Source organism: Ciconia boyciana, chromosome 10 (genome assembly GCF_034638445.1).
Source record: "Ciconia boyciana chromosome 10, ASM3463844v1, whole genome shotgun sequence".
NCBI classification, from domain to species: Eukaryota; Metazoa; Chordata; class Aves; order Ciconiiformes; family Ciconiidae; genus Ciconia; species Ciconia boyciana.
Window position 1 is genome coordinate 26359951 of NC_132943.1, and position 24422 is coordinate 26384372.

General features: G+C 36.9%; 1 protein-coding gene across 1 annotated transcript in view; it reads left to right on the forward strand.

Annotated features, from left to right (window-relative positions):
- AGPS (alkylglycerone phosphate synthase) overlaps positions 1-24422 on the forward strand; it is a 61035-nt gene that overhangs the window by 24229 nt on the left and 12384 nt on the right. Inside the window, exons 7-18 of the mRNA XM_072874538.1 lie at positions 1017-1096; positions 3314-3394; positions 6707-6832; positions 8905-9013; positions 9437-9564; positions 12172-12223; positions 14583-14659; positions 18272-18384; positions 20120-20189; positions 21196-21257; positions 23116-23205; positions 23660-23759. Of these exons, the coding sequence (XP_072730639.1) occupies positions 1017-1096; positions 3314-3394; positions 6707-6832; positions 8905-9013; positions 9437-9564; positions 12172-12223; positions 14583-14659; positions 18272-18384; positions 20120-20189; positions 21196-21257; positions 23116-23205; positions 23660-23759 (1088 nt within the window). The remainder of the gene's footprint in view (positions 1-1016; positions 1097-3313; positions 3395-6706; positions 6833-8904; positions 9014-9436; positions 9565-12171; positions 12224-14582; positions 14660-18271; positions 18385-20119; positions 20190-21195; positions 21258-23115; positions 23206-23659; positions 23760-24422) is intronic.

Consider the following 24422-nt stretch of genomic DNA (forward strand, 5'->3'; position numbering starts at 1 on the left):
CATTTACTATTTGAGAAGATGAGCATGTCACTTGAAGACAGTATCAAACTAATGGAGCTGGTTTCTCCCTAAAACGCTCTCACCCTTGCCAGATACATCTGGAGAGCTGTAGGACTGCTACAAGTCACCTTTGCTACTAGTAAATTGGTATATAGCTGAAAGCAGCAATATTGACTGTCTCTTGTTCACTGACCAGAATACAGAAAGATCTTCAGATTGTTTTCCAAGTCTGTTTATGCTGAACTACAGTCAACTTCTGCAGTTATTACTATAGGGGTTGGTATTTAAGGAAAATGCCACCTTTCCTATCATTGGAAACAAAGGTGACGGGCTTTACTGCTCTTGGAGAGTGTTTTATTAGTTGGCACTGTCTCTGTACTTGCCATTGTTTGTCTTCTGGTAGGTTGCTGTGGCTCTCTTTAGCATCTTAGTCTCTCTTTTCCTATGGCTTTTGTAGTCTTTGAGAAGCCAAAGGCTCCTCGGAGGCTATTCTGTGACATCCTATAAAGATACATTAGAAACCTCCAGAGAAGTTTGACATTTGGTTATATCCATTTTTTTATACCCTTTTTATACCCTTTCAGTTTATACCCTTGCTTTCAGATAAGTGTTGCATTCAGCCTTCTAGGTAGAAGTGTAGTGACTTCCATAGTGGTCTCAAAAGAATATATAGAAGTCATAGCTATCTGTTTCTTGGATGGCTTTGCTATTTCTTATCCTTCCTTGTTTTAAAACTCTATTCTGGACTTAACAGAAGCAGCTGAGATGGTCACAGAATTTCATGGTTTGTTACTGAGTGCTGTTAAAGCATTGTTGGCTCCAATGCTGCCTTGATTTTGTGAAACCCAGTTTGGGAGAAGAGACAGCCTTAAAAGGCTAATCACTAGCCACAAACAGTTAACTTCAGTGATCTTACTTTATTAAGTTCAATATCAGAAAGGAGGGAGAGAGGGATGGTATGTGAATAAAAGCTACCTGAGAATTTTATGATTACAGTGTCACTCCCATATTTGCAGGGGGGACGAGTGTCTCTAGTGCCCTTGAATGTCCTGAAGAAGAAAAAAGAACAATTATCTCACTGGATACATCACAAATGGTATGTCTCTCAATTTTTTTATTTTAATTTTTTAAAATTATCCTACGGTTACTTTGAATGGTGATCACTAAAGAATGACATTTCTTTCTTTGCAAGAATAAAGTAGGGGTGGAAGTATTAATCTATACCATGCATGATTAAATTGGTACTCCTTCAGTTTAAGTGATACTTTGTTGATGTTAGCCCTGTACTACTTCATATGACCTGTACGTATTTAATAGGAAAAAAATCACTGATAAAGCTGCTATAAGAAGGCTTAAGTGAAAATCAGAGGAAGCTACTATTCCTCTATATTGGAACTTGTATCTGAGGTTGAATGAAAGGCTAGGAGGAAGTTATTTGTTATTGCAAATGTCACTATTTTTTTTCAGACTTAAAAATACTTAAAGCAAAGGTTGGTAAGGTGACCTAATATCTATAAATCAACTTGAAGGATCACCTTTAAAGAAAAAAAACCTAGATTTTTGTGTAGATAGCATCTTGAGAATGTGAAGTTCATAGCTTTATGGCAGTCTAGAAATGAAGTTCTGTAAAATTTAGTGCTAGTTTGTGTCCTTCCATTATGAAGGAGCTTTATACTTTTAAAATGATAGTTTTATGACTACACGGTAATGAGATGCTTCAGAAACAGCTCTGTATCTTTGATGTAATGCTTTACTGCCTCTGAGCACCTGCTGAGCTTAACTCCTTTAGCCTTGAAGGTAAGACATGGGTTTTGGCTTCATTTTCTCCACTTAGTCAGTGGTGCTTCAGTTAAACTTGTTGTTTCTCAGTGTGTCTGGCTACAAAGTGATCTTTTCTGCAAAGGTAGTAGTTGCGTATTGAAGGAAGCTCTTTGGGTGTCTATACAGAGTGAAATCCAAAGAGTACAATACTGACTCAGGCCTTCATTTGAACTCATTGATTTGACCTGCAGCTTTGACTTCTTTCTGGTTTGGGATGGGAAAGGAATGTGGTTAACTCTTATTATCATGCTTTTGTGTCAGCTAGGTATGTAAGTATAAACCAAGTCAGAAAATAGACCACTCTCATGTGTCTTGAATGACTGCCAGGCAATTCTTGTAATCATTAATGAGGGAAAATGAGGTGAAAAGAAGCATTGTCAGAGTTAAAACCTGGGTGTCTCAGAGCAGTTAAGATTGGCTAAGCTTTACTATTTTAATAGACACTTAATGGGTATCTTCATCTTATATGTAGGGTCTATATTGCATAAAAACTGATTTACATAAGCATCTTAGATTGGTTAAGCAGTTTTTGTTGAAACTGAAGGTGTCTGAAAGGAGCTGAAATAGCTGGCTTTGAATAATTAGTTAGCGCAGATGTTGTGAGGGGAGACAATTGCTTTAAAGCATAGTTTAAGTTGGACTACAAGATGTCCACATTTCTGTCATTTGAAAAATCAAGGCAAAGGGAAATTAGAGCTGTTCTATAATTTTGTGTATTAATATTGTATAGAAGGAGAAGTACACCAGAGCTGTACTTAAGAATGAAGAGTGGAAGCTGAAGCTTCTGTGGCGTCCTTACTATAAACAAAGCTAAAACCATAGTTAAGTTTTTTCCTTCATGTGGATTGTCCTCACTGACAATTGTGCTTAGTGCACCATGCAACTTGCAGTGTTTACTACTTTTTCTGTTTAGTAGAATACACTGATGGGACAGTGAGTGTCTCGTCAGATAAAATTATATAATCCTTCCAAGTATCTTAAATTTCTAAAGTACATACATACTCTGATATCCTGTAGTATATCTTGGTTCTAGCTTACTGTGTCAAAATCCAGAAGCTGAACTGGAATAACTGAATGCAGTCTATTTAACCCATGGACTATGTTTAAGAATACTTTTCTTGGTGTATACTTAATGTCCAGGTGGTCAAATTCAGGCACTTACGATCATGTTAATTGTGAAAATCACTGTATTGCTTAACTTCTGTAAGAGTTTTGACTTAATTCTTTCTGGCTTTTCTGCATAGTTTCTGTAAACATTCCTAGTATACCTTGACTAATAAGTATGTTACTCTCTTATAGTGGTGACTTCATAAATTGTAACCTGTTGTGTAGCTGTTTGAGGGAGTGAGGGGACTCAGCTTCCACTGCTGTAATAACTGGAGTTGTATTGATAGTAAACTGTATGACCAAGCATGTTGATCCTATAGCATAGGGAAGGAAATAAACAAAAATCTTTAACATTCATTCTTAGTTTTGATTGGCTTTTCAACAGAATCGGATTCTCTGGATAGATGAGAAAAACTTAATAGCCTGTGTGGAAGCTGGCATTGTTGGACAAGATCTGGAAAAACAGGTATTTAACTTGTCAAGCATCTAGTATTTGTCCATATTTTTCTTAGCTGTTCCTCATGTCTTGTCTAAATCATTGAATTCTAGCTTAATTCCTGTGTTTTCATGCAGACGGGTGTGGTAAGCATTATATGCATGGCTATGAACCATATCATATTGAATGTTGTGTTTGAACATTTTAAAATTTTTTTCTTCCTAGCTCTAGCCACAAAATGTGATTACAGTAATAAGCTGGCAATTCATTGGATGTAACGTTATGCTTTCTGTTTCAGACCTTAGATACACCCTTGTAGTTGCAAGGCATGACACTTGGTACCAATTACCAGGAAAAGTATAAATTGTCATTGTGATGCATGTTTTAGTCATTTTGGCCAGAGGTAGTTTCTTTAGAAAGGTTAAAGCATATAACAGATTTGCTGTTGTTGCTTCTTAAAGCCAGCTACTGGAAAGTAGCAGAAAGGATGGAGAGTTGCCCAAAACAAGAGTCCAGTGGAAGATTAGATCACCTTCATTTCTAAGGGACCTCTAATGGCTTTTAATTGCAGTTTGTCAGACAAGCCATAGCACCCTTCTCTGGGTCTTTCTCGGTGCTCCTCTATAATCAAGCAAGTTGTGGATGTTTGTTACTATTCTTCCAGATGTACAGTTCTGCTTATTTAAAAAAAAATATTTTAGGACTTGACTTGTTTGATAGCTAAAAGTTCCCTAAACTTTTCTTAGTGCCTAAATACACTTTACAAATATGCAGAGATTTGAAGGGTTTTTTGAATGCTTTTTCCCAGATCACTTTTTAGAAGAAAACTTGTTGTACTTGACTAACAGAGCTGTTTATTATGAGAAAGATGGCCTTTCCTGGCTCTTATTTTATTTTCCCTTTTATAATTCGATGTAATATTTTAACCTTTCCAGATATGTTTCTTTCAAGCTTGGAATTAAAATGCAAAGAGAATATTCTCTGCATTTCAGTGACATTTTTCTAGGGTAGTAGTTTGATATTTCAATACTATCTATCCTTTAAATGCCACTACTTTTCCTTTCACTTAAAGTAAGGGACAATATTCCCTTGCTGCTCTTCTGAGCTGACATACTACTGTTGCAATTATTCTTTTTTGAATATTTTCGATCAAAAACCTTTTTCAATCAGATTTTTGATTATGAAAAGAGTACTTGTCAATTTGTTAAATATTGAATATAAACTAGTATTTGTACAAAGGTTTTAATATATGGAGTGACTCTGAGCATGTGAGGACTTCTGTGCAATTCCTTCAATGTGCAAAGAATACAAAATCAGATAATCTACTTAGTGTGTGTTTATATATTTTAAAAACTCTTATTACATATACTGTAATTCCAGTATTACTAACAAATGAAATGTGATTAAAGCTAGGACTCCAAGTTGTGCTTGTTTTGTGTAGTACAATCTGAGCATAACTATGATTTAATATTATAGTTAGTGCCAATGCAAAATTCCACTGAAGTACAGGCAGAATGCAGATATACATTTGGACTGTGCAGAGAGGTAACTGTTTGAAAGGTTTTTTGTTTGATTTGCAGCTTGCTAGTATTAAGTAAGCGTTGGATTGGAGGTTAATCCAACTTCTGTGCCTTAAAAGGCTTTACTAGCATTATCTAGGAATTATGTTGCAGTGAAGAGGTTTGGTGCCTCTTACTGTGTTCCTCACTTTTTTTGGGTGCTGAAGTTACTTAGTATGCTATCTCATTTACAGATATCATGAACCTTATAACAGTAACTAAAATCAAGAGCCAAATTCTAAACAAATAACAGATTTGGAAAAGCTGATATTTGACAAAAGTTAGGCTGGAAGTGTTATAATGGGGCATTCAAACTCAATGTACGCTTCAGACATTTGTTTATCTTGGCTAGTGACTCTAGTGTGATTAAGACACTATTTTCTGTGGGATGAGAACTCCAGATATTAGTGGGCTCTATAAAGAAGCCTCATGTTACTTGTTTTCATCAGAACAGAATATGGAATACTAGCTGATAGATGAGGACTAAAGGTGACAAAAGGATCATGAAGATATCAAACAACACTTGATATCGTTTTTTGTAATAAGCATTATCTATCAGATTGTGATTCTATAGGAAAAGCTAGTACGTGCTCATATTTTCTGGATGAGGCTGTCTCTTGCACCTGCAAAGTACATAGTATATAATCTCTCCCCTGTCCTGCAAGTGCTCTTGCCACATGCTGTTCATACAACAGGATTCAAGGAGTTTAGACCAAGTGCTTTTTACATGCACAGTCAGTTACAAGTTTTCAAAAGCATGGTCTTCTGCTGTGCTTGTGTTTATACAGCTTGGAGAAGTTGGTGAGTTGTGAATGAAGTAAATTTCTTGTTTCTTGGGGAATGAGGAGGGTGCAGGCTCCAACCCTTCCCTAATATACAACCAGTAAGCATATAAAGCCACAAGCTCCTCTGGTATGAGAGGACCATGAGCTAGATGAATCACCACAGATATTACATAGAAGTGACTTTCAATCATTTAAGTTAGAACCACTTTGTACAACAGAACATAGTTAATGATCCACATTATGTGCTATACTTAAATACCTATGTCCAACTGGATTGTTATCAGTTGGTCAGTGTAAATTGATCCTCACAAATGCACTAACACAGTTATCATTTAATGTGAGACTGTTGGGTCTTTAATTCTTCCTGTCTGACAGTTTTGGTGTTGTGATTCTGAGGGCATCCAATCAATGTCAGGTGCTGTGCAGATGGCAAAGCCAAGCTAATACAGAAAAACGAGAAACAAGTGACTACTTAATGTACAGGAATCCGTGATCTGCATCACAAATAGTTGACAGTGTTGCATACAGGAAGCCCAACCAGATGGCTGTATATTAAAACACATCACTCCTTGAGAGAATTAAGTACAGGCAATTTGCTTGCATTTTTTGCAGACCTGCTGCATATCACATTAAGATAGAAAGAACAAAAGATTAAGTGCCTTATTGGCAACATTTGTGCAAAGTTGGCACTTAGTTATAATTTTTTTCCATATGTATTTGAATTCACACCTTCTTATGAATAATAGAGGTCTTAGTTTTAAAATATGGGGGAGGAGTATTATAGGTTGATATGTAGCACAGCGTATGCACAGTAGAAGCAGAATCAATTTGCATTTCATTTACATATCAAAGGCAAAACTTGGGCCTGAATAAATGGGTGTGTGATCAGGATACTTTTTTTTTTTTAAAAAAAAACAGACGACAAAACCCTAGAATATTGAGATTTGGAGTACTAAGCAAATGCAGGCTCTGCAGAATGTATTTTTTCCTTTATTTAGCTTGCTGAAAGTGGATTCTGTACAGGCCATGAACCAGACTCCATGGAGTTCAGTTCACTAGGAGGATGGGTAGCAACACGAGCATCAGGCATGAAAAAAAACATCTATGGAAACATTGAAGATCTGGTAAATAGTTCTAATGCTCTCTCTAATTATTCTGTTTGGTGGTTTAATTTTTATAATGACTCACAATGAGAGGGAAAAAGGGGATAGTAAATTGTGGTTCTCTTAACAAGTGATACAGTTTTGGCATCAAATCTTGACTGAAATGCTTGTTTGCTTGCTTTTGGTATTAGTACTAATAATCCTTATCACTGATCTAAGTCAATTTCATTTTGGTACTCACTGACTAGCTTAAGGAATTGTCAGCCTGTCCTGACTCTGGTGCCTTGTTTCACTGTTTTGTGCTCTCTGTTAATCCAGTGTAATAATCTGTCAAACTTTTAGGGTGATTCTAAAAGGCCCATATTCTCTCTTACCTGTTCGTTCCTGAAGTTGTCTAGTTGGATCATCTAACTCTGACAGCAAGCTAGCTTTTTCTGCCTTCCTATCTCCCCCTAGTCTACTAGTTTTTTCAAATCAGTAGCCTGATCTAATTGACCATGTGGATGCACAATGGTGAAATCTAATGCCACCACATGGTCTGTAGGAACCCTGAGGAAGAAAGCGATGGACTGGGAATGGCAGTATTCTACTCTTGAATCTGTTTTAAGCATTAAAATGGTTCATCTTTATATTAACACAGATAATTTTGTTTTTAAAGCATACTTTTTGATTTAAAAATGTACCTTTTTCTGTTATAACAAATATATTTAATATATTGAAGTTAAATCATCACTGTTCAGACTTTGCCTGCCTTTTTGCTTCAAGCTTCTAGCTTTCTCTCATAGTTTGTACAATAGCCACACATGTGGGTTTTTTCTTCTTTCCTGCAGCATGCTCTAGGTAATGTATCCCCATCACCTCAGGCTTTTTCATCAGCTCATAGTTCAGACATGTTTGTTCTGTGCACAGATGTGACACTTTACTATCAGTGATTGAGCTTGGCAGGAACTACACTGTTTTTATTCAGTAGGCCTGGCTGAACTAAAACTACTAGCACTTACCAAGTGTCATCTGTCCCCTACTGCCTGAAGTGTTACTGAATGGTATAGTTTTGCTTGTACTAGGAGATGTGAAGCAGAAGGCTTTTCCATCATGGAAGCATAACTTCAGGCTAAGCAGCTTCTGAAATTTTCATTAGGAGGAAATAGGATTGAAAATTGGTTCAGAACAGTTCATGAGTTTCAAAATGCCACAGTGAGAAAGTTTCAGGGAAGTGTTTACCTTCTGAGGAAACTTTATACCTAGAAACAGTGTGTTATATAAGCTGCCTAAAATCCACTTATTGCAGAATCAACAGTTCGTAAAATGCATATAATGAAATTCTTGAGCAACTCAGAGCAGGACAAATATTACGTAGCTACCTGTGCTTGAAAGTTTTAAAGCCATTAGTTGAAATTCAGTAATTTTGCTTTATTTAAAGGCTTCACTAAAAAAACCCTAAACCCACCTGTCCTTGGTATAAAATAATTGAATAATGGATTAAAAAAATACCTGGGCTCTGTATTGCATGTGCATTAATAAACCTGGAAGCAGTAACACTGAAAAATATTTTAAAAAACCCCAACCTTCTAGCCTTGCATATGTATCAGTCTTATGACAGATTTAATATTGATAATCTATTTCACAAAGCTTACTTCTGTCTTTCTTCCTAATAGAAATATTTCTGTAGCAACTGGTGACTGAATTGTATTAGCTTTATCAAGCAGCAGTTCTAAAGCAAAATCTAAACCCTCACTTTTTTCCTCTGAAGTACTATGTATATTCTGGATTAAAGTCCTGGTACTCATAAGTACTGTCTACACTGAGAAACAAAACAGTTTTAACTGGTACTGTCTGCATGTAGCCAACAGCTGATTTGATTGGACATAGAACTGGAAACAATCTGTTGTGTGGGCAAACCATGCTGTATTAGAAATAATTGTTGGTAACAGTCCTCAGGTTATCCCAAAAGTTCTTGGGGCTGCATGCAGAATGTCTAAAGTCTACAAAGCTGAACTGTATCAAGCTTAATATACATTTTGTAGAAAACAAATATACAAAAAAAATCTGTGCTTAATGTGAGTATTTACAGTAATTGCATATTGTTTAAACAGGTGATTCATATAAAAATGGTAACTCCTAGAGGAATAGTAGAAAAAAACTGTCAAGTACCTCGCATGTCAACAGGACCTGATATCCATCACTTCATTATGGGATCTGAAGGTATAAACGCAGTCATTTCACATAACTGCATCTTAGTTCATCTTCTGTAATGGCTTGATGATTTGAGCATCTTTAATGCTGTGGCTTCCAGTGTGTCTATGGGTGGCATTATGCAGGCGTGAATTTCATGTGTTAAGACAATACATTGAGACCTTAATTAGGACTTCAAAGTTAAGCAACTCTGAACAGTGCTTAAACAGATCTGTGGAGTTAGTGTACAAGTCTAGTAACAAACAATGATTTATCTTGTAAGAGTTCACCATGTAAATAGTCGGGAATAAATCACCTACTACTGCAATACTGAATTTTGGGGATTTCTGATTTATATTAACTTACAACATCCTGGTAAACAGTTGTTAAGTTGGGTAACTTGCAAGAAATACATCTTGCAACACTTTACTCAGTTTTTCTTTTTTCCTGAAGGAACTCTTGGAGTGGTTACTGAAGTTACAATAAAGATTCGCCCAGTCCCTGAATACCAGAAGTATGGCTCTGTGGTCTTCCCCAACTTTGAACGAGGGGTGGCCTGCTTAAGGGAAGTGGCAAAGCAGGTAAAGAAAAGCTGGATGTTGACTTCACTCAAGAACAGATTCTAGCACTAGGGATGTGCTGATGCTCTAGTATTTCTGGCAATTGATAACCAAGGATTTGAGATTATATAAACCTTGTAAGTGTATATGGTCCATGAGGCTTTTGGAAATTAAGCCGTTGCGGACTGAGCACGTTCTGAATTTGCTCAATATTCTGAGCCAAATTGTGGATGTGCCTTTTGGTGGCTTTTCTCAGTGGTAGTTATTTGCATATCTCAGCACAGAAAATCTGGCTTTGCGTCTCCTTCAACGGAGAGCTTTATCCTTGGATTAATTCAGGACTATGTAAAAGGGACCAGTATTTAAAGGAATTAAGTTGCAGCATACAAGTAAAAGGCAGTTGAATTTATGGCTCTGAAGTGACAAAGGAAAAGTCATGCAATGGAAGGATATGGCCTGTGTTTAGAAAACACTTCCTGAAGCACAGTGACATGTTCAGGTGAGCTGCATATTTTGAGGTGGAATTGTGCTTACACTGTAGCACTTAAATAGAGCCTTCTGAATAGCGTGGTCAGATGGTTTCAGGTAGCAAAACTCAGACATGGGTACCCAAACTGTGTAATGCTTTTCCTCATGGCTATGCTTCCAAGCAAATCTTACACTGGCTAGCCTCTTTCTTCATGATCTTAGACTAACTTTTCTTTGCTCTGTGCAAAACGCATCAAATAATTTCTATGAATGGTGGAATATACCCGGAATTGGGGAAGTAATTTCAGAAATGTTTTAATTAATGCCAAACTAAACACAGCTTTACATTTTTTCCAGTGATTGGTCTAAATTAATGACTTAATGTTCCAAGCCAGATGTTCAAACTGGTATGTGAATGACTTGTATATGCTAGTCAGCAGCACTTGCCAGTTCTTCTGTTGTGCTTCTACTGCTAGTGCTTGTTCTTCCTGTTAAAGGTACCTAAGCAGACTGTTTGGGAATGCTTAATCATGTGACTGATCAACATTTTAAGTCAATTAAGAAACTAGTGTCTTCCTTAGCTATGGGCTTAGAAGAGGAAAAAAAGGCACTATTAGACACTTAGTGTTGCTCCATTTCCAAGCTTCTGTTGCTGCTGCTGCTGTTTCACTGCTTACTTGAGCCTGAACTACTTATTCCTCTCTTCTGTTGCCCCTTGCATCAGTCTTCATAGTAATTACAATGATCGCTACCTGAAAAGCTGATTCTTGTCTGTATTGGTCTACTTTAACGTAAGAATAACCAACCTGCAGTTTGTGGGTCGGTTGGCTGGTCTCATTTAAAACCACTCATCCAGCCTTCTTCTGTCAACTTGCCTGGTGAGCTATCTTAGTTCTTCTTTATGTTCGTTCTTCCTATCGTGTGACCAAGTATGTCTTAAGGATACGATGGAGAGTGAATATGTCAAACCGGGTGATAGAGGAGTACTTCCGTATCCATGTGATTAGATGAAGACTAGCCTAAAATTCAGGCTTTGTCATATTCCTCTGGCCATACATTTCAGTATGACTGGACATGGCCATCAGAGATTACATGATGTAGGCATATGTGTGACCAGAATCTTGCCTGATTGAAGGCAGCTATTCCTACTGGTTTTCAGATTTCTGTATAGTGCAGAATCTAGATTGGACCCAGATACAGATTTTAATTGCAGTCTGATGGTAGAGCATTAGTGTACTGGGTCTGGCTGGGACAGAGTTAATTTTCTTCTTAGCAGCTGGTGTGGTGCTATGTTTTGTACTTGTGACCAAAACAGTGAAAACACCAATGTTTTAGCTATTGCTGAACAGTGTGTACACAGTGTCAAGGCTTTCTCTGTTTCTCTCTCTCCTCCCATGAGCAAGTAGGTTGGCAGTGGACAAGAGGCTGGGAGAGAATGCAGTTGGGACAGCTGACCCAAATTGACTAAAGGGATATTCTGTATGGTATAACATCATGGTCAGAAATAAAACTGGAGGGGAGAGTTTTCCAGGGGTTGCCATTGCTTGAGGACTGTCTGGATATTGGTCAGCTGGTGGTAGCTGATTGCTTTTGCATCACTTTTCAGTGGGTTTTTTCCCATTTTGCTTATCAAGCTGTCTTCATCTCAACCCATGAGTTTTCCCACTTCTGCCCTTCTGATTTTCTTCCCTGTCCCACTGAGGGCGAGTGAGTGAGCAGCTGTGTAGTGCTTAGCTGCCTGACAGGGTTAACCCACAACAATTAGACTTTTCAACGGATTTGTAATGTGTGTGTATCTTTGATTACATAGCAACATAAGCTCAATATTCTAATCAAGTATGGTATCTTTAGTGCATATGGAAATTTAGAAAAACACTCAATACTTGAAGGCCAAAGATCTTTGGACTATTCCTGTGACTTGAAGTTAAACTGAAAATTCTCAATGCATTATATCTAAATGTACCTAATAGATGTTGCTATTCAAGTGAAAACAAGCTTATAGTCACCCGTTTTTGATTATGATGATGGTCTCTGGTATCAAAGTGTGCTTTCTTGTATGCTATTTTTAAATGAAAATTTGATTGTCATGAATTTCAGCAAAACTGTGTACATAATCTCTTTATTCTTCCTTCCCCTCATTCCCTTAACTTTGCCCCCAAGAGATGTGCTCCTGCATCAATTCGCCTTGTCGACAATGCACAGTTTCAGTTTGGTAAGTATGTGGATCTTGGACGAAAATCGGTTTCCAAGGGTTTTGATTTTTAGTAGCTTAAGTCTGTTTTAGGTGGTAATTTTTTTGCTCAAACTAGACAAAGAAGGCAATGAACCCAAAATTCAAACTCCAGATAGTGCCAGAGCGTGTACTTTCAGAAACAGAAGGCTGTCTTTGTCTCTGGGAAAATAGTATCAACTACAACAGTCAGTAAAAGCCATGCTCTGCATATAAATACATAAGATTTTTTTTTTTGCTACCTTTCCATTCTTGGCATATAGCCTACTGGAGAGTGTGAAAATCTGGAAGCACTTCCTCTGTTTTGCTGTAAAGGAGCAGAGATGATAGTTTTGCAATATAGTACCTGAAACATTTTCTTGCTAAGAATACTAATGAGAAGTTGGGTATGGAAAAAAAAGAAATCAGAATGTAGGCACCTTACTTTGACGGCAAGTTGGTTGATTCCTTTAAATTTCATAAAAGCATCACAAGTGATGTACAGAGTCCTTAGAAGTAGGAGGTTTTTTGAAAATACTCTGTGGCAATGATTGTTTGGGTGGGAGAGAAGCAATGACATACTTGTCCGAAGTGAGCTGTCTATTTTTAAAGGAATCTCAGATGCAGTAAATGCCATAACTGTATGCAAATAGAGCTAAGCTGTAGGCTTTAAGTATAGAAAGTCAATTAAGCTACTTGAACATTACTGAACACAAAGATTTTATGAAATTTCAACTAGATCAAACACTTAAATAGGACAATGTTGGACATGCAGAACAATCATTTTTGAGCACTTCTTAGGGAAAGCTGTCACTTTAAACTGTAAGAAATTTGGCAAAAGATGTGTTCTAGCTTAAGACACTCTTGAGGAGAACCTAAAGTTCCACTACCCGAAAGCTAATAGTTTACAGAACTTGAAGGTCTTGCTGAGACATGCTATTTTGATTGTACCCAGAAAATGAAAATGTGAAGTGTGACTGACTGGGAAAACCTCTATTTTAATACCATTTGGACAAGTCAGAATTTCTGAAACTTCTTTTGGACAGAAGCCTCAGTGATGAATCTTGACTTCAAATGGCACTAATATGATGGTGTTGAGAAAGTGAAACTTTGTTTTTCAAACCAAGGAAGTCAGGATCTGTAAGACCCTAGAGCCCAGCAAGCCTTGCTGCTTGCTTTGGTCACTCTTGTGTTACACTATTTCTCTCAGACATGTACAACAGAAGGCAGATGCATTTTTCTTTCTTTTTAATTGGGAAGAAGTTTGACCAATTACAAGCTTTAAACCCAATACTTCATAAATCATTCTTCTACTTTTTAGCTTTGATCTGAGCTTGCAGCTTATACGGTCACCTGCAAAACGTAGTTTCAGGTGTGTCAATATAGATTTTTCTCGTAGTCATTATTAAGTAGGCTTAAATCCAATAGTTTTTACAGATTGTGGTTTAATAAATTCATGTCCTTTTGTTATCTGGTGCTTTTTTGTGTGCTTGCTTAAGTGTGCTTGGAGGTGTACTCCTTGGGGTTTGTTTATATCTTCAGGGAGAGTCCCTCTTTACTAAAGAGGGAAGGAGACTAACCAACTGCTGAAGTTCATGCTTTATTCAGGAGGAAATACTTTGTGAAGTATTTTAGAAGGAAGTATCATGTAAATGGTGCATAACTTTTTTATGAATTGGGCTCACAGCATGTAGACCAGATGCAAGACTGTTAAAGTGAAGCAGTAATGGGAGTTCAGAAGTTGCTTGTGACTGAAAACAATGGAACAAACAGTAAAAGACTTTCATCTCAATTAAACCCAGTCCTGAGGCAGAGATGTTAATTTAACAGACTCCAAGACACCATTTATATATCGTGGTAATTTTAGTTCCCCGTATGTGATTAAGGAAGCAATTACTAACTTTATGTAGGAAATTTTGCACAAATGACATAACCGTTAAGGAAAAAATTGCTTCACTCCTAACTTTCACCATTTTTGGCTATTGGCTTCAGTGGTTTTGGCATAACTTTAAAAAAGGTCACTGATTTTGCTTAGTTTTGTAGTGTAAAAACTAATGAAGTGCTCTTTTAAAATTTTCCGTGTGCCATATACTTGTGAAGATATAGACTAGAGCAGCTTTAATTGAAGTGTCAGATGACATATTTGTGCACAGTTGTATGTATGCCTTTTAAAAAAATTAGTAAAAACCTTTTCCTAAATCATCTTCTGAATGATTGAGAGGTCTCTCTAATTATGATAATCAAAGTGCTTCAAGTGATTCTTGCAGCTTTGACTACCAAGCTATTTTTTATTTGCCCATTGAAGTATGAATTTTAAGAGCACTGTTTGCCTTAACACACCTTTTTCCACTCTTTACCAAAGGTCATGCTCTTAAACCACAAGTTGCTTCCATTTTTACATCATTTTTGGATGGACTGAAAAAATTCTACATCACAAAGGTAACTTTTGGGGTTTAATACTGTTTGGAAGTTGCATGCTATTCATAGAATTCAGGATTGTTTGGTATACTGTCTCTAATGTGGCTGAGTTTAAGTGTAACATTCCTCCATTGTAATATCAGTTAACTCGAGATTCTCAAGGTGGTTTAATGCAAAATGAGATTATCTGTTTGAGGAGTTATTCCATAAGAGCTGTTCTCACTGGTGGTATCTGTAGATAAGATTAATGTGCCTTGTCTAACAGTGAGTCGGTTACAGAGCGAGACTGGAACCAATTTATCTAGCTTGCAGACCACTGATCATCAGCTAATACTGATGGAGCGAGGCTAACACTTTACTGTCTCTTCCTTTTCCCAGATTTTGTCAAGGCATGATCTACCTTGTTGTTACAGTGGACTGGAATTTTGGGGGAACCTCAAGTTGTTTGTGTTGAATTGCCCATATAAATTGGTTTTTTGTCTTTCTGGATTTCATCCCAATGAATACCCTTTTTAATCCAGAATTATCTGGTGCTAAAATGATTTCACCTAGATTTTTGTATTAAATAATTTGTCGTTACTGATTTTTTCCTCCAAATTAGCTAACTAGAGAGTTCCTGCAAATGTGGGTATTCAAATGTAGAAAGTTGCATCATCCTGGATTTAGATAACTGTTAGGTAGGAAGAGGTAAACATTCCATTCTGATCTGATGATATTGAGTGTCTTCAAGGAGTGGGCTTACTTGAGAGACAGTGGCTAGTGTTGATTCTGCTGCTTTTTCTTGTGCTACTGAAGTAGAAAATGCCATGTGTCTTGGGTCTTCTTTTGCTAGGGAATACCTATTAGCTTTAGAGATAGCCCAAAAATTATTTTGCCTTTCCTCCCTGATCTGCTGTAGTGCTGGAACATCTGAAGTAGTAAAGATTTTGGCAACAAGATTGCTGTCAGTTTGGAACACTCCTAGTTGGCAATATCTACTGCTTCTGTAGTCAGCAACAGGCATCACTGCTTCTTGGGATGTTGTATCACCAAGGGATGTTGTGTGCCAATTCCAATTCTTCCAGCTCTGCAGCAGAAAAAGAACATGTGGATAAATGAGAGAAATGCTATGTAATACTGATGCAGAGATTCCAGGTTGGTGACCAATCTGAAGCTATTATGTCAGGGCTCAGTCCCCTGGTGTATATGAGCAACTGCTACTTCAGAGAAACTCCCAGCTGGGATGGGAGGTAAGGGAGAAAGGAGCAAGTTTAATGACCCTGAGACTGATATTGCAGGTGTTACTGGGACCAAGATACTCAAATCCATTTTACACTTACTTCATCTGTGAATTGCTCCCTGTAAAAAAAAAAAAAAAAAAAAAAAAAACCAAACAAAAAACAAACAATCAGAATACAGAACACATCAGACTAACACTTCATTCTTTTATCAAATGGAATAGTTGATTCACTTAAGAGAATAGGGTCAAAGTCTTTCTGGATTGCTCCTCCATGTAGTTTGGGACTGTTCACTGATACATGAATGCTCTAGATATTGTTTGTCTACTAGTTCACACTGTAGCTAGTTCCTCCAATGCCTCTTAAAGAGAACTGTAAGGTGTTACCTGAGCATTACAGCCAAAAGATGACAGAATAGATGAAAGGATTCATACTAGATGAAATACAAGTGGTTCTAGAACAAGAAGGGACTGCAAATAGCATTTTAATAGACCTTTATTCCTGTCCTTGGGGTTTATCACTGTAGTAACAATATTTCTTTCTATTTGTTAGCTATGCTGTTTCTGTAGAACTAATGGATAAGACAGATCCTGGGGAGGTATATTCTATTTTGCAGTGGGTTTTGTGGTGTTTTGTTGCAGTGGTAGGATGCAATATCCATTTCAGAAATACTAATTTGGATGTCTCTGGGGCTCACCATACAGATTTGAGCTTATTGGCTGGAGGACTGGGCCACCCCAAGATACTTTGCCTCCTTGCTGTTTTTTTGGACCCTCCTGGTACCTTCAGTTAACTTCCAATACAGTTAATCTATTCAGTTAAGGGAATAATAAAAAGAATAGCAACTAACTGGGAATTTTCTCAGCATAGCTGTTGTACATAAAGGATGAATTTGAAGCTCCTGACTATTAATGTGACTTCATATAACATTGCTTGGTGCTTAAGTAGCAAGTTACTACAAGCAGAGTAGAGACTGGAGGAGATGAATGCCACTGGAAAGGGAAAGGCTTTAAAAAAAATAATTGCTGGTCAATATACATATTAAGAATACATTGCTCTAAATCATAAATTCTTACCCTTTTTAACTGTGGAAAAAGTTATTAAACTTTATTGCAACTTTATATTAATCTCCATTCCTTCTGATACCTGCTTAGTAGAGGTAGTTCACTGGAGCTAATTAATAAAAAATGTAGAAAATAAGTAAGGCTCTTACTGTTTGGACCAGTTGCGAAGATATGGCTCTTGACTGTTACTCCTGAAACAAAGCCATCCAGGCAGCCTCACTGCATTACTATTAAACCTTTAATAGTTGTCCTGGTTTCAGCTGGGTTAGAGTTGATTTTCTTCCTAGTAGCTGGTATAGTGCTGTGTTTTGGATTTAGTATGAGCATAACGTTGATAACACACTGATGTTTTAGTTGTTGCTAAGCAGTGCTTACGCTAGTCAAGGACTTTTCTGCTTCCCATGCTCTGCCAGGTGCACAAGAAGCTGGGAGGGGGCACAGCCAAGATGGCTGACCCAAACTGGCCGAAGGGCTATTCCGTACCATATGGTGTCATGCTCAGTACAGAAACTGGGGGAGTTGGCCGGGGGCAGTGATCGCTGCTTGGAGACTAGCTGGGCATTGGTCAGTGGGTGGTGAGCAATTGTATCACTTGGGTTTTTTTTTCATGGGTTTTGTTCCTCTCTCTTGTTGTTTTCCTTTTCATTACAATTTGTTAGTATCTTATTTTGTTCCAATTATTAAACTGTTCTTATCTCAACCCATGAGTTTTCTTACTTTTGCTCTTCAGATTCTCTCCCCCAACCTACTGGGAGAGGGGGTAGAGAGGGGGAGTGAGCTGCTCTGTGGTGCTTAGTTGCTGGCTGGGGTTAAACCACGATCATATGGATATTGTCAACAATATGGATCGTTTCCACTGGGATATGCTCCCTGCCACAAGTTTAGAAGTTATTTTCCTTCCGTAGTGCTTTTCCCAGCATAGAGATTTTCTGTGGCACACTACTGATACAACTATTTTGAGAGCAGTGATGTTTATGGTCATCATAGTCATCTTCCTGCTTTAATACAGGAATAGGTGATAGAATATAAATGTCTCCTTATTGCTGAAAGCATTTAAGACCTGTTCTTTCTTCAGCATAGGTAGGCAGCTGTTATGTTTATCCTGCTTTTTAACAGGAGAAAAAAGGTGACAGATAATCTGTTATTTCAGTGGGCTTGTGAATGTTTGTCCTGTCAAGGAAAAACCTTGTTTTGGGAGTAAATTTGAAAGATGGTTTTTCCCTAATCTTTCCTCTTAGTTGCAAGAACACTTATTAACCAGAGCACGTGGTGTGTATTTGAAAAGTAAAAACTTGTTGCTTGTATTCTACCACATGGGCTATGACATAATGCAAAGTTTTCTCTCTTTGCAGTTTAAAGGATTTGATCCCAACATACTGTGTGTAGCTACCTTGCTCTTTGAGGGTGACAGAGAGAAGGTTCTTCAGCATGAAAAGCAAGTCTATGATATTGCCACCAAGTTTGGGTATGCTTTTCAAAGAACTTTTTCATATGAAGCTGGGAGTTAACTGTCCAGGATAAAATAGGATTGCTGTATTCTTATAGTGATTACTGTATGGATATGTTCTCAGTTTACTAGTTTGAAGTGGCAATAATCAATTAGCTACTGAATGTTCCCTCTGATAACTATGGCTTGTACTAACTCTTAATAGGTAACTTTACTGAAAAATTGCAACTGTCTGTGTATTGCAGAAAAATAAGTATTTGACTAAATATAGAATTGATGTTATTAAAATGGAAACTAGCCCTTGTAATTGCTTATAGGCATGGAAGCTGTTTGTTTTGCAGTACTAGATTCTATATTTTAACTACAGAAGGGGAAGACAAAATCATAAGGGTAATATTAAATCTTTGCAGAATTGATGTGAGCATATGAATATAAGAAGCTTGTTCAAAAGAGAAGTTTGTGTTTAGTTAAAGGAATGCAGTGAATTTCTGTCCCACAGACTGTTTTCTGTTCTTACAAAGGAACAGAAAACATTCATTGGAGTGGCAGGCTGAGTAATGATCAGGTAGTTTCTGTCCTCCTGCTTTGATTAAGCGTGATTGATTGAAAACTGTCATTAAAAGTTTTCACAAAAGTGATTTGTTAAGAATATACTTTTTCTTTTTAAGAAAGTTACTGCTAGTATTAGTCTCAACTATTCAAATATACATAAGTATTGTTTTATCTATTTCAAGGCTATCCTTTCTGAAATTTGTGTTTTCATTGTGCTTTCATTCTACCACTTAAAATAGCTTATAAAAGTGGGATTTCACATGAGCAGCTTGCTAACATTCAGTGACAAGAATAACATTGCTCTTGATCTTAAAGAGCATTTTAGTTATTTTAATGTTGTATGCAAGAAAAGGCTTCAACTGTGAATCCTTTTGTATTTTGGTATTTCAGGATGGTGTATTGATAAGGGGGGGATCTTGTCTGTGTTAGGTCTGTTAGATGGTGCTGTCTGTGCTGCTCAGTTAAGGCTATTAGTTAAGTGTTTAATAGTTTAACCTGGTCTAAAATGCTAAACAGTTTAATGGTCTAAAATGCTTTAATTCTATCCTTCTTAAGGTTGTCTGATTTCCACACACCGCCCCCCGCACCCCTCTCTTGGATTTATAGGAGCTTCTACGAAGACTAATTACAGATACATAGCACTTCCTTGTTCTCAGAAACCAAGTTAAAATCAAAGATTTATAATGCTCTGAACTTGGTAGATTAGTGTAAGCAAGGCTTCCTTTTTCTTTTTAGTGCTGTGTCTTTTTTTTTAATCCATTCACATCACTTACACTTTTGGGATCTGAAGTCAATAGTCTTGCTCTCGTGACCTTTGAGCATGCAAGTGCACAAATCCAACATGCTTAGAAATGTAGTTACATGTGTTCCTGTAAATGAACATCAAGGACATACTATGTCTGGTTCTGTTTCCCCTGCTCTCTTGTGATGTTTGAAGACTATTATTTTAAGATCCCATCAAATGTTTTGTTATTGTTCATCTCTCTTCAGATTATGGAATGAAAAGAGAAATGCAAAGAGTTAAAGGTCTGGTCTGAAGTAACTTCTCATTTCTAGTGAAGAAAAGACCCTACTATTTGCAACTATTGTAACACAGCTTAGAGACAGCTAAACTTGCACCTATGTTTGATAAAGTATTAATTCTTTTTGGAAACCGGTGACTACTTTGTTGGAGAGTTAATTAAATTCTTGTTAATTGCAGTGGCTTGGCAGCAGGAGAAGATAATGGACAGAGAGGATATATGCTGACATTTGTCATTGCTTACCTTCGGGTAGGTCACCTTTTGTCTGCCTGCTGAAACTTCTGTTAATTAATATAACAAAACAGAGATGTCTTTTTTTTTTTTGAAGCTGCTTTCTCTGAAATCTAAATGCACGTTGCCTTGGATGATATCTCAGACTTCTCCCAGAGGTTGTATCTCTTACATTTCTGACTAGTGTTTACTTATGGAACTTCATCTGCAAAACACTATAAAAACATTAATTTATGTGCTTGTTAAGAAAATAGTTGCTAATAAAGGGTGGAGAAAATTAGATTGAAGAATCCACTAGAAGTTGCTAAACAAACCAGATCAGACTTACAAATCTACAGGTTGAATGTAATCAGAGGCTGGGAGAATACTGGAGATACTCATGTGCTCACTCAGCTCTTACTTTTCTTTGAACATCTGCTTATGGCTGTGGTTCGAATCAGAATTCCAGGACAAATGGACCTTTAGTCTGAACTGCTGCAGCTGTTCTTATGAATTTTAGTCTTACTGTTTAAGAGGTGGTGTGTTCTTTTTTCAGAATAGTATGTACATCCTGAGTGCTAGATTTTATCTGGCTTTTATAGTCAGGGACAAATCACTGAATTTCCCTTTATTTCAGCAGGCTAGATGTAAAATGGGCAAAATGTTTGTCTTTATTCTACCTAGATAGGAATTACATTCCAAATATTTCTGCTAGGTATTATATTGGTTAGCACAGTGGAGCTCTTGGCTTGATGCTATAGTGATACAAATATTTGATTAGTGTAGACATACTGACAGTCTGACAAGTTGTCTCACTATAGCCATGACATCAAAATGTTTGTCATCTGTGTCTTCAAAGAGCTACCTTATTTCCATAATTATAAACTAATGTCACTGGGACAGATGGGTGTTTTGGCTAAATAGACTTTCTGTTTTTCTTATACAGGCTAACTAAAGTTGCTCAACTGTTAGCTGTGTAGCATACACTGGAATCCCAGATGTTGATGCTGAATGTTACTGATAATTTCCTTTCTCTTTTTATTAGGACCTGGGCCTGGATTACTATGTAATAGGAGAATCATTTGAGACATCTGTTCCTTGGGATAGGTAAACTGTGATTATTCTTTAGAATTGCTTAAGACTTGTACTTGATTTCATTCAAATTATTCCTAACTCATGCTTGCTCATGGGGAAACTTAATTTAATTTAGGCCTTATGTATATTGGAGGCTCCCTGATGTGCCTCAAGTCTTGCACCTGTACGTTCTTGCTAAAGTTGCTAGTAAATTACATATCAGGATTTTGTAAATGCAATGTAGGCAAGCATTCAGTAATATTTCTACTTAGGTTAGCTTGCTGTAACAAATTCACAACTTGAAATTGCCCAGTTTAGGAAGCTGGACAATGGTGACAATAACTGTATTGTGTGATGAACAGCCACATGTGTGGGATCAGCAGTGTATTTCAAACAGAAGAGTTTGTAGTGAAGATCAAAAAAAATTATTTAAATATATTTAAATAAGATTTTTCTTTCCACAGTAATGTAGGGAAATGGAAGAACTGAAAAAATAACTTTTGCCCAAGATAAATCTTTTTCCTAAGCTCATTTTATTTGTTAGCTGTGGTTCAGAAACACTTGACCACAACAGAGTTTAATATATGAAATCATTTGGTAAGCCAGAAACCTCTTACACAGGATCTAAAGTGATTTGAGTCAAAGCTTTACAGTATTTAATGCAAAGTGGAAAGTGTTCTAAGTGTAATGACTTAAGCTGGCAAGCCTGTATTCTTGCAGTTGAATTTAGTGGCAGTGGTAAGTTCCAGCCTCTGCTTTGAAGATTGGCATAGTATCTTAAATGGGGGGCAGAAACTTGAGGACAATTTCAAAGCAAAGTTGCTCTTTATTTTACTTTAGCTTCATAGATCTTGAAGTATGCTAACTTCTTAGTCACCAATTTGTTTTGCCTCTTCCTCGTTTCAGGAGAGAATGACTTCTTATCTAAGAATTTCAGAAAATATTTGAAATTTCCCTCATCAAAGCACATGCTTCCAAAACCTTTTTCTACTTTGACTCACAAGAACTATGTAATTTTCCATAAATCAGTCAGTTACCTTGTTCCTGACTGGCTGAAGATAGTTGAATAAAATAATATTTAGCTTTACTTGCTTATTCTCTAAATGGATAAATTTCTCTTGTGTATTACTTCTGTCAATCTGCAAAGTAGTTTTAAATCTGTGTAAAATATCTTAAAAGTCTGAATTGTATAGTATAGCACTGCAGACCTTCGTGGGAGAACACTGAAGAAATGGTCATTTGAAAAACAGTGATTTATTTCAATTGTTCTAGCCCTTTGGATACACCTGGGTCTACCCTGGAAGAAAAAAAGTAATAAAAGCAAAACAAGTATGGCTTATGACAAGGTTTAATAGCTCATTGCCATATTAGAACTATAACATTTCAAGCTGGCAAACTAGTGCACAGCTGGAGTATCTCCAGTTTTGGCCTTGCAACGTACCAAAGGTATGGTATTAGTAGAGTATACAGGGCCTTAGAGTTCTCAAGCTTTCTACTGTGAGCTGTATTTGTCATCTACTTTGCCAAAACTTTGAGGCTGTTTTGCTGAGAAAGTAAGTAAAGACATACAGAAGTGGGTACCCTCCATTTTCCATTGAACACTTTTGACTCCTAGTCCTTATGGGAAGAGCTTTTGTTATGTACTCTGCTTCAGAGTAAACTTGCTATTCAGGAGAAGTACAGAAAAACCAATGCTAGTGCAGTCTTGATGATGAGGACTATTTTATTCTTGGAACAAAATGTAAGCTACTTAAAAATGATTCTAGAAGGCAATCTTCTGTTTTATTAGATTATACTTTTTTAAAAAAGATTACTAAAGCTGAAGTTGTTTTGCAGGAGGTTGTATAAAATCATAGACTAAGATTTTATATTAATGTGTTTTCTGTTACAGGGTTTTGGACCTTTGTAGGAATGTAAAGGAAAGGATAGTAAGAGAATGCAAAGAAAAGGGTGTTCAGTTTGCTCCTCTCTCCACTTGCAGGTAAGCCATGCAACAACTTAATCGTTTTTCTTGAATCTTTGATTAGTAAGAGAACTAAGGAAGATGTCATTAAACTTGCTAGCTAGTAGGTAAAGTGTATCTATTAATGATATTACAAACACTAGTAATCTTGACCTTCCTCTTTAAGCTGCAAGTGGATTACATGTAAGAGTGAGTAATTCAAGGGATTAGTAGCACTTGATTAGTCTTGACACTTACTCTTGCTTATATGCACAATGTGCATGCAGAAGTGTAACGACTTATTTAAGAGCTTCAATTCTCAGTCATAGTATTGAGTCATTCATGAAGTATGAGCAAAAAGGATACAAAACTATTTTAAAATAAAGATGCTACCCTTTTAAATAAGATAAGTAACCTTATGAATTGTGTAAGGTCACATAGTGGCTGGCTTAATACCATAAAGCTTTGTTTGTAATGCAGTTCTCTTCAACAGGGTGACACAGACTTATGATGCAGGTGCATGTGTCTACTTCTACTTTGCCTTTAACTACAGAGGAATTAGTGATCCTATTCATGTCTATGAACAAATTGAGGTAATGTATATAAGAACAATAGTTAAGGGGGAGGGCGAGAAGCTGATGTCCTGTAATAATATATAGTGAACCCATTGGCCAAGCTGACTGAATTTTGCAGGAAAGATCTCAAAAGTCTGTTTGTAAAGCTTTGATCATTAGCAGACAGGGAAAGAGGTGCACACTAATAGTGCACCAAGTAGAGGAAAGACTGCAAGGTGACTATTTTAGACATCAGTAAATGAACACATATGACTAAAGTACAGGAAAGCTTGAACTGGAGTTTGTTCTTGGCTGGCAGAAACTATCAACCACAAAACCCAAATCCACAGGAAACAAGACTTCCTTAGTTCCGTTATTTACAAAGCTACTTCTTTCACTTAATGCTCAATTAGTCTTTAAAATACATGGTAAAACTATCAAGACCATACTTTATTAATAGTGCTGCATGTAGAGAATAATGAATGTGAGGGGATCTCATGCTATTTCAGAGAATTAACTGTTGTGGTTATTTCTGTTTAGGCCTAGATAAGTGCTGGTCTAAGTCTGCTGTGTTAGACCATTTGTAAGCTGTGACATTTACCAAAAAGCTCCGGAATAACTCTCTGCTTTAACATTTTGGCTGGTGAAACACTATACTTACCTAGTTAGGGGAAACTAGTATCTTTGTTACCTTGAAGATGT